This window comes from Mercenaria mercenaria, chromosome 19, assembly GCF_021730395.1.
Source record: "Mercenaria mercenaria strain notata chromosome 19, MADL_Memer_1, whole genome shotgun sequence".
Lineage (NCBI taxonomy): Eukaryota > Metazoa > Mollusca > Bivalvia > Venerida > Veneridae > Mercenaria > Mercenaria mercenaria.
Window position 1 is genome coordinate 31,365,356 of NC_069379.1, and position 16,453 is coordinate 31,381,808.

A 16,453-nucleotide genomic window follows, 5' to 3' on the forward strand; every position below is an offset into this window, starting at 1 on the left:
GTACCGAAAAAAATCTGGGTATAGTTCTAACTTGGACTGCTTCAACACGGTAGGTTTAAAATCCCGAACAATAAGCAACGAGGCTGAATCTCAATATTGCAACTCAGTCCAGAATATTTGAAATTTAAATTGTGCAACTCAGAGTTTCAATAATTATTTTAACTCACTAGTGGCATTCATTTAACAGTTCTATATCAAATGCAGAAAGGAGCTCTTAGTAATAAAATATATTATCAAAAGATCTATATACCTTATCCGTTAAACATACTTTAAACAATTAATATGAAATAAGACATGCAATGCCAAACTCACGAATACGAGACATTCAATCCAAGCATTCGACATATTACTAAGGCATCATTTCTAGAAAAGTCGTCATCACATACTGTTCCCCACACACCTCCAACTTCTATTTCAACTCGTCCCTGTCGACCACTTACAGTACTGGCAAGCCGAATGTTACTAATATTTAATGGATAGTCTGAAATTGTAATTATACAAGTGCTAGTTTATGTCGTTCCTTGAATCCTACTGGCATAAACAAAATTGATATTTTCACACACAAAGGTTTTGGAAACAGCATTATACTAGTCAACAATAAGAGTGCCAGAATGTCACAATATACGCCCGTCACAGCAAATTTCTTTACTCTAGCTGCTGTATTGCAAATGAAATTTAATTTTGTGGTTGTTTAGTAATCATTGTAAGTCTTTTGTTTTTCTAAGTCCACACAAAAACTCTTTACCAGGTAGAGAGACCTTAAAATACACCTAAAATTTGAAAGTAACATCTATGTTGTACCACAGAAAAGTGGTCTTGGTTTTTCCCTACAGTCAATTATAAAAATGTTACAATAAAAGTTATTTATAGTAACAACTAAGGGAAGTTAATCTTTAAAAAAATAAAAGATAAAAAAAAAAAGTGTAAGTCCAAACAAAAATCTTTACCAGATAGAGATTGGTCAAAATTGAATGTAGCATGCATGTTGTACTACAGAAAAGTGGTCTCGATTTTTCCCTACGACTAGTAATGAAGAAGTTACAATATAAGCTATTTATAGTAACAACAAAGGGAAGTAATTCTTAAGAAAGGAACTGCGCATGACATTTCCTCTCATGATAGGGTATAATTGTGCCAAGTTACATCAAAATCCCTCCATGCATGAAGAAGAAATTCTTCGGACAAAGTCATTCTTGTATCTGACTTTTGTCCTCTAAGTGTGACCTTGACCTTAGATCTAGGGGCCTGGTTCTTGCGCATGACACTTCGTCTCGTGGTGGTGAACATTTGTGCCAAGTTATATCAAAGTCCCTCTATGCATGAAGAAGAAATGCTCCGGACAAGGTTTTCATTCTTGTATCCTTTGACCTCTAAGTGTGACCTTGACCTTAGACCTAGGGACCTGGTTTTAGCGCACGACACTCCGCCTCATGGTGGTGAACATTTGTTACAAGTTATATCAAAATTTCTCTATGCATGAAGAAGAAATGCTCCGGACAAAGTTTTCATTCTTGTATCCTTTGACCTCTAAGCGTGACCTTGACCTTAGACCTAGGGACCTGGTTCTTGCGCCTGACATTCCGTCTTATGATGATGAACAATTGTGCCAACTTTCATCAATATCCCTCTATGCATAAAGAAGATATGCTCCGGACAAAGTTTTCATTCTTGAATTTGACCTTTGACCTCTAAGTGTGACCTTGACCTTAGATCTAGGGACCTGATTATTGCGCATGACACTCCGCCCCATGATGGTGAACAACTGTGCCAAGTTTCATCAAAATCCCTCCATGCATGTAGAAGATATGATCCGGACAAAGTCTGTGGACGCCGCCCGCCCGCCCGCCAGGGGCGTTCCCATAATACGTCCCGTTTTTCAAACGGACGTATAAAAAGCAAGGACAGACATAAAGAGAAACAATCACGTTCCCACAACACAGTTTTCAAATTCGAAAAAAAGTCCAATATTTGAGCATGTACGTATTTGTAAATGATAGAATTATTCATGTATACATAAAGCATAGATTTAAATAAATCAAATAAAAAAACAAGACAAAAACACTCATCAAATAAAAGGGTGAGACTTTTCCTTTAAAGAATCAGTGCCAAAACAACACCGGAGAGCTAAAGTCAAATATAACTCTTACGCAAAAATGTTCAAAAGTGGAAACAAAACTTATCCCCGCGAAGTGAATCACTTAAATACGTAGTTGTAACGAAAGACAAAATTTATAAAACACAAAAATTCTCCTGTACAAATTTATAAGAATCATAACCACATGACATTGTACAAAATGCCTTTGCAGGATGCAGAGCAATAAAACAAACACCATTATGGTCGAGACAAAACGGACCTGAAGATTCAGGTCTTTGTCAGTGGGTTTTGAGAACTGCCTATCACGGAGTCTTTTATCTTTAAGACACAAATAAGGAGTAAAGCGTAATGTACAACTGTAAACGGACTGCACACTAAACATGTGGTCTGTCTCAGTAATGTTACGCCATAATAAATTTATACAAAACTTTTGAGAACCTTCCAAAAACACTTTGAAATATGACCCAGAAACTAGCAAGCTGTGTACATAATTTCCACTTAAAAGTCAGATTTGTTAAACCTTGTCTCTGACATGAGTCAAGATAACTGTGAAAGTTAACGTTAAGCGTTGTAATCCTTTGGATTCCTTTGGGATAATGAACTCTGTTCAAAATTGAATATGTATAACACAGTTCCACTTTGGTTTTGCAAATTGTATTACAATGCATAATTAGACTGCTATAAACGAGACAGCTTTTATTTTACTCGGTTGATGTTTGTGATCTCCAAAAATCTTCTTATTGATTTAATTGACTTTGTTAAATGTAACCACACCATCAATTTTCAAAACGAGTGAATAATGAACAGGTGTAACATTGATCGTTTACAAATTTTAGCCAGACTGTTGTCTAAACTGTTATAATGATATGTGCCTGTAAAGTTAGCAGTATTTTTCTACGTGAATTTCTGTGACGATTCCTTCTTTAAGTACAGATAAAGAACTCTTCAAAAAATTAAGTTTTAAGAATGTCGCCCCGTCGACCGTTGTTATGTCGCCCCGCTGAACGTAGTTATGGCGCCCCAAAGAACGTCGTCGTCGTCCGCCAAATGTCGCTCAACCGAACGTCGCCCCGACGAATGTCGCCCCGCTGAACGTTGTCCCGCCATACGTCGCTTCACTGAACGTCACACTGACCAAACGTCGCCCGCCAAACTCTTCTTTTCGCCTTCCGGGAAAGAGGGGTTTATGCAAGGGTCATGCTCCAAGAACCCGTCATACTTACGCAAGCGTACAATATTTTCCCAATGTAAGAAAAAAAATAGACGGACGGAAGACAGACGAACACACGCATATTGGCCTCTATCTTTCTATATGTCATAAAAACCCTGTAATTTAAAAATATGACTGATTGACTAACTGAGGGATTTAAGGTTGGTCTTGGGGTAAGAGGGTGAAGGTAAGAGTGTGCAATTTCTTCTGTTAATACTTCATTAGGGACTAACAAATTTAGTATTAAAACTGAATAACTTTTATCTCTAATTTAATTCATTAACGTTCGGCGGGGCGACATTCGGCAGGGCGACCTTCGTCGGGGTCACATTTTGCGGGGCGACGTTTAGTGGGCGGTGTTTGGCGGGGCGACGTTCGGCGGGGCCGAATTCGGTGGTGCGAAGTTCGGCGGGGCGCTATAACAACGTTCGACGGGGCCCATAATGACGTTCGGCGGGGCGCAGTAACAGCGTTCGTCGTTCTGTTGCGACAGAACGAAATGCCATAAATCAGCCAGCATAGTCAAGCAAAACAAAACAGAATACAAATATAAAATCAGCTCGGTCACAATGGGTTTTAAGAATTGCCTGGATATTCTCACCTGCTTAGTTAGAAATAACCAAAAATGAAAGAATAACGTCCAGCTGTATAAGAACTGAACACTAGATACACAGCGTGTCTCAAAACTCAAAAAAGTTGGGCTATAACATCTAAATAAAACTTTTATAATCTTCCCTAAACAAGGAATACGGATCTTACATCTCATTACATCAAAATAGAAATAGTGGAAAGGAACTTAAATCTGTAAACCTGTTGGAATCACAGAGATACAGCAAAACAAAGAGTAAAGTCCCATTTTGGTATCTTAAGAGGAAAAACACTTCGAGCGTAATCTATGATTATGCATACGTTTTCGATGAGCAGTATGGCAGCAATGAGTGATGACTTCTACTATGGACAGCAGATATATACGAGAGTGATTCAGTAAATTCTGTCACAAATGGGTTTCCATTTAAGGTAAACATAGCAGCACCGCAGTTTCATGTTCTTGTTGACGGATGTTTGCTCAACATGCCCTATAAATATTGATTTAATCAGTTGACGAAGTTATCCGCTATTGAATTTTACACACTCTTACATGGAGTATGACAGAAGTTTGTCGCTATAAACTCACGTTATAGGCATTTCAGAATGGACCCTTTCATCACATCCTAAGTGACCGTTTAAAATTAAAGAAAAAGATGTGCTAGATGGGTCTTCCATTTGCTGACACCAGACCAATAGTCCAACCATTTAAATTGCGCCGAAAAAAATATTCCAAAAATGTAAAGTTGCTATCCCAAGAAAATTTCTGAGCTGTTTTTTAGTTTTTCTACAATATGAAAAGGACAGATTTTTTCTTTGAGCATAACCTCGTGGACTGAGAGACTTCGAGAAAGTTTTTCTTTGCTGGAAGAATTCTGTGAAGAGATGACGAGAAAGTGTCTTGATCTGAATGATAAGTTTAGAATACGAGGACCGATGACAAAATTGACTGAATCACCCTAGTATATGTTCAGATTATAATTTTGTAGCAAAATTGTCACACAGTCGATACGAAATTTACACGTCTGTTTTAAAAACATTGCATCGTCACTGACTTTAGATTTGATTATGTAAAATTAGTGCGTTGACTTGTAAGAAATTATGTGAATATCAATAGCATCAAACATTCTTAATCTATGAACCTTACCTGTACATACAACTTCTACATCATCTTTGTGTGTACAGTTGTTTGGTACGTTATATGTGCATTCACTTATATGTGATTCTGAACCAGTACACATCAAGTTCTGTATGAAGATAGGCCCATTTCCATCCCCTCCTCTGGTGTGTGACTTGTAGCTTTGATCAAAAGTTAACAACGACAACGTGTTTAAAGGAAAAAGAAACATAATTACATTTTATGTGCCTGACACTAGTTTCCAGAGTTCTTAAAGTGTTTAAACTTAAACCAAATTAAACAGGAAAGGCGATCTTATTAACGCACATTACAGATATGGTGTTAAAAGAAAAACAAAGCAAAGGAAACTTTCATAAACAAACCTTGATGTTTTTAACATGGGACAAAATTGTCGTTATTATGTACCTTAAGGTTCATCAAAAGTGTTTGGAGACCACGCCTATGGTGAATATTTGTATTGGAAATTTTAACCCATGTGACCAACACAATCAATTAAAGTAAAATATATAAAACACATAAACTGTCAGTAGTAAAACTCAACTGGAAAGACGAGACCGGTGAAAACCCTGAACCGATGAAACTCTGCTCAAAAGTCACCATGATTCAAAAGTTACTCTATAAGGTATAAGAAATGAGCATTTAGGTATGTAATGGTCTCCTCGGTCTGCAATTATACTTACTTTTCTCCAAACATTTTACAAATAACGTGCCCGTCATTCGAATCGAAACCGTCGTAGCATATTGTTCCCCATTCTCCTTCAACCATAATTTCAATTCGATTCCCAACCCTACGAAAACTGCTGATATCTAGTGGATAACCTACGAATAAATCAGCATTTGAACATCATTGTGAGCAAGGATCATTCATCAATGTATTTTTCTAGCAATGAGCAAATGTTAATTAAAACAAGAGCATCGCTTTGCGGAGAAATATACACTCGAAGATATGAATAGATTTTCATTTCTTATATTTAGATTACAGTTCATTTTCATTTGTTAACATGTATTTTTTCATAAATTACACACATTTTATTGTACTTAATATTAGAGTCTGCTTCCCATTCTGTTCACCAGACAGAACAACTTCGACGTTTTCTAAGAAACGTTCTTCCTGAATACATGCGGGCATCATCAAATCAGCAGCACGTTATCAAGAAACGGCGTTGTCGTTAAGTTGTTGCCTTAATATGTGTGGTTTATACAAAATGAACGCCATGATTTTCAATGGAGTGAATAGGGAGAACTAACAAAGAAGATGTAAGAGACACTTCACGCCCTTAAAGGTTCTTATTCGTGTTAAGAAATTTACACTAAAAAGAGCTACACAAATTGATCATTTACATGTTTAAAATGAAATATATGTTTGTTTGTTTCGCTTTATTGATTTCGTAATTTACATTCAGTTTATCCATACAATGCAAAGTTGCCCTTAACGGATGTGGGTTCGAGCCTCCCTGGGGGCGTTGAATTTTTCATGTGAGGAAGGCAGTTGGCTAACGGAAGGTCGATGGTTCAGCCCATGTGCCCGCCCGTGAAGTTAAATACACGGAAGGGCACCTGTGGTTTTCCTCCAGCATCAAAGCTGGAAAGTCGCCATATGACCTAAATAAACAAGAGGACCATGATGGTCCTGAATCGCTCACCTATCCCCACATGACCCAGTGTTCAACTGAGTATGACGTCGTTATTTCTATTATTTGACATAGTGACCTAGTTTTTGAGCACATGTGACCTAGATATCATCAAGATAAAAAGTTCTGACCAATTTTCATGAAGATCTATTGAAAAATATGGCCTCTAGAGAGGTCACAAGGTTTTTCTATTATTTGACCTAATGACCTAGTTTTCGAAGGCACGTGACCCACTTTTAAACTTGACCTAGATATCATCAAGGTGAACATTCTCACCAATTTTCATGAAGATCTCGTGAAAAATATGGCCTCTAGAGAGGTCACAAGGTTTTTCTATTTTTCGACCTACTGACCTAGTTTTTGACCGCACATGACCCAGTTACGAACCTGACCTAGATTTCATCAAGCTGAACATTCTCACTAATTTTCATGAAGATCCATTGAGAAATATGGCCTCTAGAGAGGTCACAAGGTTTTTTTCTATTTTTAGACCTACTGACCTAGTTTTTGAACCCACGTGACCCAGTTTCGAATTTAAATTAGATATCATCAAGATGAACATTCTGACCAATATTCATGAAGATCTCATGAAAAATATGGCCTCTAGAGAGGTCACAAGGTTTTTCTATTTTTAGATCTACTGACCTAGTTTTTGACCGCACATGACCCAGTTTCGAACTTGACCTAGATATCTTCAAGGTAAACATTCTGACCAATTTTCATGAAGATCCATTGAAAAATATCGCCTCTAGAGAGGTCACAAGGTTTTTCTATTTTTAGACCTACTGACCTAGTTTTTGACCGCACGTGACCCAGTTTCGAATTTGACCTAGATATCATCAAGATGGACATTCTGACCAATTTTCATGAAAATCCATTGAGAAATATGGCCTCTAGAGAGGTCACAAGGTTTTTCTATTTTTAGATCTACTGACCTAGTTTTTGACCCCACATGACCCAGTTTCGAACCTGACCTAGATATCATCAAGTTGAACATTCTGACCAATATTCATGAAGATCTCATGAAAAATATGGCCTCTAGAGAGGTCACAAGGTTTTTCTATTTTTAGATCTACTGACCTAGTTTTTAACCCCACGTGACCCAGTTTCGAACTTTACCTAGATATCATCAAGATGAACATTCTGACCAATTTTCATGAAGATCCATTGAGAAATATGGTCTCTAGAGAGGTCACAAGGTTTTTCTATTTTTAGACCTAATGACCTAGTTTTTGACCCTACGTGACCCAGTTTCGAACCTGACCTAGATATCATCAAGATAAACATTCTCACCAAAATTCATGAAGATCTCATGAAAAATATGGCCTCTAGAGAGGTCACAAGGTTTTTCTATTTTTAGACCTACTGACCTAGTTTTTGATGGCACGTGACCCAGTTTCGAATTTGAATTAGATATCATCAAGATGAACATTCTGACCAATATTCATGAAGATCTCATGAAAAATATGGCCTCTAGAGAGGTCACAAGGTTTTTCTATTTTTAGATCTACTGACCTAGTTTTTAAACCCACGTGACCCAGTTTCGAACTTGACCTAGATATCTTCAAGGTAAACATTCTGACCAATTTTCATGAAGATCCATTGAAAAATATCGCCTCTAGAGAGGTCACAAGGTTTTTCTATTTTTAGACCTACTGACCTAGTTTTTGACCGCACGTGACCCAGTTTCGAATTTGACCTAGATATCATCAAGATGGACATTCTGACCAATTTTCATGAAAATCCATTGAGAAATATGGCCTCTAGAGAGGTCACAAGGTTTTTCTATTTTTAGATCTACTGACCTAGTTTTTGACCCCACATGACCCAGTTTCGAACCTGACCTAGATATCATCAAGTTGAACATTCTGACCAATATTCATGAAGATCTCATGAAAAATATGGCCTCTAGAGAGGTCACAAGGTTTTTCTATTTTTAGATCTACTGACCTAGTTTTTAACCCCACGTGACCCAGTTTCGAACTTCACCTACATATCATCAAGATGAACATTCTGACCAATTTTCATGAAGATCCATTGAGAAATATGGTCTCTAGAGAGGTCACAAGGTTTTTCTATTTTTAGACCTAATGACCTAGTTTTTGACCCTACGTGACCCAGTTTCGAACTTGACCTAGATATCATCAAGATAAACATTCTCACCAAAATTCATGAAGATCTCATGAAAAATATGGCCTCTAGAGAGGTCACAAGGTTTTTCTATTTTTAGACCTACTGACCTAGTTTTTGACCCCACTTGACCCAGTTTCGAACTTGACCTAGATATCATCAAGGTGAACATTCTGACCAATTTTCATGAAGATCTTTTGAAATATATGGCCTCTAGAGAGGTCACAAGGTTTTTCTATTTTTAGGCCTACTGACCTAGTTTTTGATGGCACGTGACCCAGTTTCGAACTTGACCTAGATATCATCAAGATGAACATTCTGACCAACTTTCATAAAGATCCCATGAAAAATGTGACCTCTAGAGTGGTCACAAGCAAAAGTTTACGGACGCACGGACGCACTGACGCACGGACGGACGACGGACGACGGACACCGCGCGATCACAAAAGCTCACCTTGTCACTTTGTGACAGGTGAGCTAACAAAAAACGGACAGAGTGAACTTATTTACTTACTAAATATTGATGTGCATACTTTATCATAGATAACATGTCCGTTTTCCAAACACTGAACATACGTTTTCTCTGGTTCATATCCATCGTCACAAGTGATTGTAATATTCGTGCCATCAAAAGCAGTGATAGAGCCATGCATAAAATCTAGGCTGCATGCTAAAATAGATTCTTTTATTTTACTGACAGGTGAGTTATTTATCAGGTTAGTTCATTTATAGGGTTCAGAAGTCAAAGTCTGGTTGAATTGTGGATTGGTTAAATTGTTACCGATTGATAAAACCAGTTCGATATTTCGACTAAACGTGGAACATACATAACTTACATATAGATCCATTGTTTACTTGCCTTATGTGTTGACTGAGCCAAAGCCAAAACAATTCAAATTGAAAATGCGTTTGTAATATATTTTTGTCTTAACGACAATCTATTATTTATAAAGGTATCAAAAATGTACTGTACTATAAATTATAGCACATATTCAAGCCAATTCCTCTATGCATTGAGCGTCAGGCTTTCCTCTGCATATATAACGATATTAATTATCGACATAAACAGTCCATGCTAGGAGATTTTAAGGTGATGTCACTTTTTGAATTTCCGGTGAATAACAAAAAACCAAAGAATATTCAGTTCTTTCACAAAACCGTTATATTATGATTCAACCAAATAGTTTCCTTTGTCTACCAGAAAGGAACAATTCTTATATCTTAATATTGAGATTTGATACCTTTATAATAGACAATAAACTAAAACAATAGAATTCATATGTGACGTCGGTGAGCTCAACAAAGCAATTTCAAGCACCAATATTAATGTGGAATCTAAAGTAAATTACACACTACAATATCCGTCCAAGATACTTTCAAAAACAATGCATTTGTAGAATAGAGAGATAAAAATAATTTTGACAGCTCGTGAAAACTAATGACAAATGACAGGTATATGATGACTCATGACCTAATTAATTTTTTTCTGTTATTTCTAACTTCCAGTTTGATTTTCACAAAATGAGTATTCTTTATTGTAGCTTACAACTCATATATTAAAACAATAAAAGAATATATTGTTACCTCACTATCGTTTTGTCTATCCATCTCTCGTACGAATTCCTATTGTTTCAGTCATTTGCCAGTAATTAGAGCAACTCACAGTGTTGCAATCATACAAAACACATCCCTTATTTTCACATAGTTATTAAGGATTTATCTAATGAGCACATGTATTGGAAACACAGTTTCAATACAGACTGTGTATTGTAATAATGCTAAACTATCTCAGCCGTGACGTGTCCTTAAAATACTAAATTTATGACACCTGTTGCCTAGCATCAATATCATTTATGGCGAGGACAGCAATTTAATTGTGTCAAAATGACCTAGCCTTACCATATGCCATTACAACAGATTTACAGTTGTTTACAACTGCATCAAGTCGTTTTGGCATTTACTTTTATTGCTCTGCAACTATTTAAAGAACTAAACAACTGTTTCGTGAATTAACAATAAAACTTGAATTTAAGAGTTGTTGAGATTGTTGCATTTATCTACAACTTAATATTTTTGTAAACCGCGTCAAATCAGCTTTGAAATTATATACATTAACATAACATTCGATCAATATGCATATTTGTCATAGTTAGAGTAAGATTATGTTTATGCTAAGTCAAATAGTCGTTTATTACTAAGAAATATTCTCAGCTAATACGGCTTAAGTGAGAAACGCCTGTAAATCGAATTAAGATTTGATTTCATTTTCAGGATATGCAGGCTTCTTCATACAAGGTGTCAAATTTATTTTATCACTTCTGCGTTTACTTTACGACAAGACTAAAGCGCGCGACATTATCAAATCTATATTTCCTTCGTCCAGAGATTACTTTATATGTACTTAATATTTCGTGTAGTATCTTGTTAGCTTTTACTATATCTGCGTCATAGATCTAAGTTGTTGCATGAAAAACATTTGTATCAACATCCATGCAAATTAATATTATTTTGTTTTGTGTGATATTCTATATAGCACCTGAAGAACGTTTAACGACAGACATTCTTCTGTATTACTATCTCGGCATTCTTGCTCCTTAACCGTACAATTTAAAACTTTGTATTAGAATCATACTATGAAAATGAATTACCTCCCAGATGTTCTGATGAAGTCAAAATGTCAGTGGAATTTAAAATTAATATGTAAAATCAAATTGAACTACTACTTTTTAAAGCTTGTCAGGAAATAGTACTTACGTAAACAAAGCAGAGATAATGCATTGCTCTGTGGACAATACAGTTTGTCCGGGGAGTAGTAAGAGCAGTCGTTAATGTGGTCCTTCCCTGTTGAACAATGCATATTTCCTATCAATACAGGAAGACTCTCTGCTGCCAATACAGTAGATCGGTAATACATACCAAGGCTACAATTTAGAAAAGCATATATGAATGCAGCGTAAATATACATCTGTACATGTAGGTGATGTACTCTTAAAACAATTATTGCAAAATCAAGTTTATATCCTATGTGTCAGTCAATTATAAACAAATAAGTGACAGATATTTTGCTTATAAATTAAGTTTACCTAAAACTTTTAGGAGACTTTGTATCGGAAAACCTCTACATTACACCACAAAAAGCCCAAATATTACAACAAAAATGTTACCTTTGTCATACAATAAGTAGCATATTCACACAAATCTTCAATTTAAATATAATTCACATAAAACTTACATTTAAATTTTTAAGATGTTCTGTCTTTAAAACTAATTAGTTCTTCATATGCCTTCATTAGATTGTTGTGCGTAAATGTTCCATTAACAAAAAAGTAATTCAAGAGTACCTTTCCACTTTAATCACACTTACACAAAGACACGTAACAAAATATATTAAAAAGAACTTTCCTTTTAAGAAAGCTTTAATTTCTGAAAGTTGCTTTGAATGCGATATCATATCTGTTAATGTCTGAAATTCCCAAGAATTCAACTTGTGTTATTCCTTTGCTGTTGTGGTCAAAGCAAACTTAACCTCCTGTTGGCATGTCACTAAATTAGCTTATGTGAACTACAAAGAAAATGCCATTCATCTGTTAAAGACAATAACGGATGCTCAAAATATTTAAAAATAGAGGTGTTTTTTCTGGTATAATTATTATTCATGAGAATTATTTGATAACATTTGCATTTGATAAAGTGTATCTCATGCACATGGGAGTTATATATCACAGCGTTATTTTAGCTGTATTACCTTCTATTCATCATGAGGCAAAATGTTGTAGCTTCTTCCTCGCCGACATATCTAGAGCATACTGTTCCCCAAACACCGTTTGCCATTAGTTCAACACGACCATCATATGATCCATTTCCATTTACCAAACGTATGTTTGTGATATTAAGAGGGGTATCTGCAATAAGCAAAACAAATCTCATCGCATCATGTAGGACGCTGAATTGTTTTATGATAACCATGTACTCCCTGAAATATGTTATAGAAAATAAGATGTGAAATCAATTGACAATGACATATTGAAATAATAATGGACTCCACGATTCCAAAGGACCAGAAAATATAACAACACTGAATCCAAGTACGGGGAGACTTTTTACAAACTCATAAAATAACATATACATGTATATGCTAAACAGATCTCCGACATGTTCATGACAGCATAGTAGTTAGGCGTTTTCAACGTACGACAGCAATATTACCAACAAAAGGTGATGTCCTCCAATAAAACACTTAATGCGTGGTTTGCCAGCTATAAATAGAAAATATAACATGATCCCTTATATAAATCGCCAGTCCATAATTTTTGTGATTGACCGATATTCTATTCAACACAGATTCCCTGTGCTTTAAACAAAACTTGAGGAATAAATCTCTGAAATGTACCATACAGTTACCCTTTACCATTGAACGAGTGTTATCCTACAAAGAGCCCAAAAATACCGACAATACAGATAAGGGATCGTGTAATTGTGCTTACTTTTAACTGATAAGCCATTTATTTAGTGGTTTCAGCATATGTTGTCATTATTTGTCAAGTTTCAGCATATGTTGTCAGGAATATCATTTTACAGATATTTTAACACAAATAATAATGTTTAAAGACAAACACGGGCGAGTGCATTATGACATCTGCTGTTTGTGAGGTCCGAATCCATTTTATATTCCTGACGATGACAGTTTATAAATGACCTAATTTTTTTGAAAGAAAGTACGATTATACAAATATAGAAAAAAAAATAACTAAATAAGCAATGACTACTAGTTAATTAGAAGCAATTGAACAATTCATAATTTTCTGTTACGTTAAGATTACGATTCTTAAGATCTTTATTGTTTTCAATTTTCAGTTTTAGTTCATAGGTGTAATAGATGGCTTGTTCATCAGTCCGTCCGTCTGGAAAATCTGAATCTTATGACAACAACAAAAGTACTCTAGATATCTTCACGAAAATTTGTATGCTGCTAGAAGACATGAAATATATAAATATGTCATTATGCTTCAAAACTGTATTTGCTTTGGCAAAAGACAAACTTAAGGAAAATGTACAAAAAGAGCAATTTGGATATTATTTTGATATGTTTCAGCTTACACTTAGTAATGCGGACGCTACTAACTAGGGTATGGTCATTCCTCCAGAGTCATCAAAATCATCGCGAAAACAATGGTTTCCCGCGCGATTGCTTTGACTTAACTGTTCTATATGGAACCAAATTTTAGCGAGGGGTGTGCGATGGAGAAATGGTAGGCTAAGCTCCATAGCATGATACCAGTATTTCAGCAGCATATTATGTCGTCAAAAAGACTGGGTTCAAACCCCAGTAAATATCTCCATCGGTGCTAATTATTGAGGCGGAGTGCAGAACATGGCACATACGAAAGCTTATGTTGTAAGGAATGTAGACAGTGTAACCCTAATTTAAGTCAAAGTACTCTTATTTGTACATAACCTCGTCTAGAAATTATTCAATTCCAAGTTTCATGTATTTGTGTATCCTTCTTTGTCGGTATAGTTGAATTTCTTATACTGTAAGTAATTGTAAGTAATTGTTTATCATAGTGACATGTGTTACAACGTTTTCATACACACACACGTGAATAAAATGATGTGAATACAAAACAATCGGTCCCACGGGCCTATATGTCACCTACACATGATACGTATTGAACAGAATGTACGGCCAAGATAAATACAATGTACACATATAACAAAAAATGTCAGAACAAATATTACGGTATAAACATTTATCAAAAGCGAAAATTACAGAGATACAAGTAGATTAAACTGTGTGTAAGATATACTGTACCAAGCTCGACTATACAAGAGCTTTAGAACTGCGTGCAGTATTACGACGACTGAATAGGCATTGTCAGTAAAGCAAATAATGTTCTAAAATTAACACAGAATACATTTACTTAATACTATTTTCTTTTTTTTGTTTTTTTTTTTATTATTATTATTATTATTATAATTATTATTATTTCTCATCAACTTATTCATGGTCATTATCGTTTTTTAACAATATGTCATAAAGTTAATGTACATGTTAAAAACAATAATTTGTTATTTAAAATAATAACATATTTGAAACTGGTAAAACTTTTTCCAATTAGTTCTGTTAATACATTTTTACATTTTTAGGGCTTATTCTGCATGCATTAAAAAAAATTGAATAAGATATTTCGGAACCTTATACTTCAGAAAATTTATAACTATGTTGGACACTAAATAAATGCAAAGGATTGTAATGTTCGTGTTGAAAGTCTTACAGTAACTATGGAACACATATCATTGAATTATGAAACTGGCTATGTTTATTTTTTTAACGGTTGAATATATTAACACTCATTTCAAAGAAAAATAATTACAAAATATGGTCATTAAATGATTTTAAAGTTTGCAAATCTCTGTGATTATGGGCAGGTATCATACAAATAAACACATGTACCACTTTATTTGCCATATGATGGCAAATATATAAACTTACAAAATATAGAAGATTTGTTAATGTCATATAAATGGAATGTCATCGACATTGTGAAATTCCAATACCATGTTATTGTGAAAACATTTTTGATGTCAACGTCTTTAATTAAGTTCAGAAACTGTATCAAGAATGACCCTACCTTTTCATCTGCTGAGTCAGACGTTTCCTAGTACATATACAGAACGATTGCTTTGATAATTTAGGATTAGATAGATTTCAAAAAAAGTTGGACAACGGGAAACGTTTTACTCTAGTTTAATTTTCTATTTCCTCACCTGATTTCATTGTATTTGTGTCAGCACTTTGAAATTCTGTGACAATTTTGCTCAAATAAGTACGTTTTCGATTAAGTGCTTCGGATTTGATACACCTGTACCTCATGAAAATCAAAAACATTCAACACATGTATAGGAAGGAGAATTAATTTCATGACCTAATCGGTAAGTAAAATCGGTTACAGGTTGTCCGAATACTTTTCTTTAAAACACTCTACATTTCATGGCAAAAATGTAATCAGTAATAGTTTCGTCTCGTAATTATAACAAAAGCTAATCTCAGTTACATAGTTTCAAAGTAGCTTTTCCACGTGGCTTTTTCTTGGAAGGGGGTTAAATGCTTAAAGCTTCTACAGTTTTCAAACGTTCGTAGATAAAAGATTGAAACTAAACTGTATGCTGACAGTAAAGGTAATGCACACGTCAGTTAAATAAATTTACATTTTTGGAAATTTATATACTATCCAAGCAGTGATTTTGTCGTTAAAGGACATAAAATACTTGAAAATTTATAATATATTGATTTTTCATTTGTGTACACTAAAATTAACTTTGCATCTATTTCATCTCAAAGTAGAGGTCGTAAACGTGTGCATCGCTGACCTCGAGAAATGGGTCACGTAAACTATAAAAACATTGTTGCTTTCTAATCGACTTCCATTACACAAACTCTTGCAACTGCAACAAAAAGAAATATTCACTGAGTTGAATTCATACTACGATCGAATTGTCTAAAAGCTTAACACAAACATTGACTAATACGTGGACTCCAGTTGTCTGAAAACCAATTTTGCCTCAGTGTTTTTTATAATTGGAAAAATACAATATTAACATTTATTGAAACGTTGAATGTGGGCGTTCAATTAAGAAATTATAAAATATCAAAATTATGTTTA

At 34.9% G+C, this 16,453-nt stretch overlaps 1 protein-coding gene across 3 annotated transcripts in view; it reads right to left on the bottom strand.

Annotated features, from left to right (window-relative positions):
• LOC123542087 (uncharacterized) overlaps positions 1–16,453 on the bottom strand; it is a 166,002-nt gene that overhangs the window by 139,098 nt on the left and 10,451 nt on the right. For all 3 annotated transcript variants that reach the window (XR_008368554.1, XR_008368555.1, XM_053530955.1), the window contains exons 8-13: positions 12,535–12,691; positions 11,544–11,710; positions 9,304–9,459; positions 5,709–5,847; positions 5,038–5,189; positions 313–481 (exon numbers count right to left, since the gene is read on the bottom strand). Coding sequence is in view for 1 of the 3 variants with exons in the window: in XM_053530955.1 (XP_053386930.1) it covers positions 313–481; positions 5,038–5,189; positions 5,709–5,847; positions 9,304–9,459; positions 11,544–11,710; positions 12,535–12,691 (940 nt within the window). In the remaining 2 variants the exon portion in view is untranslated. The remainder of the gene's footprint in view (positions 1–312; positions 482–5,037; positions 5,190–5,708; positions 5,848–9,303; positions 9,460–11,543; positions 11,711–12,534; positions 12,692–16,453) is intronic.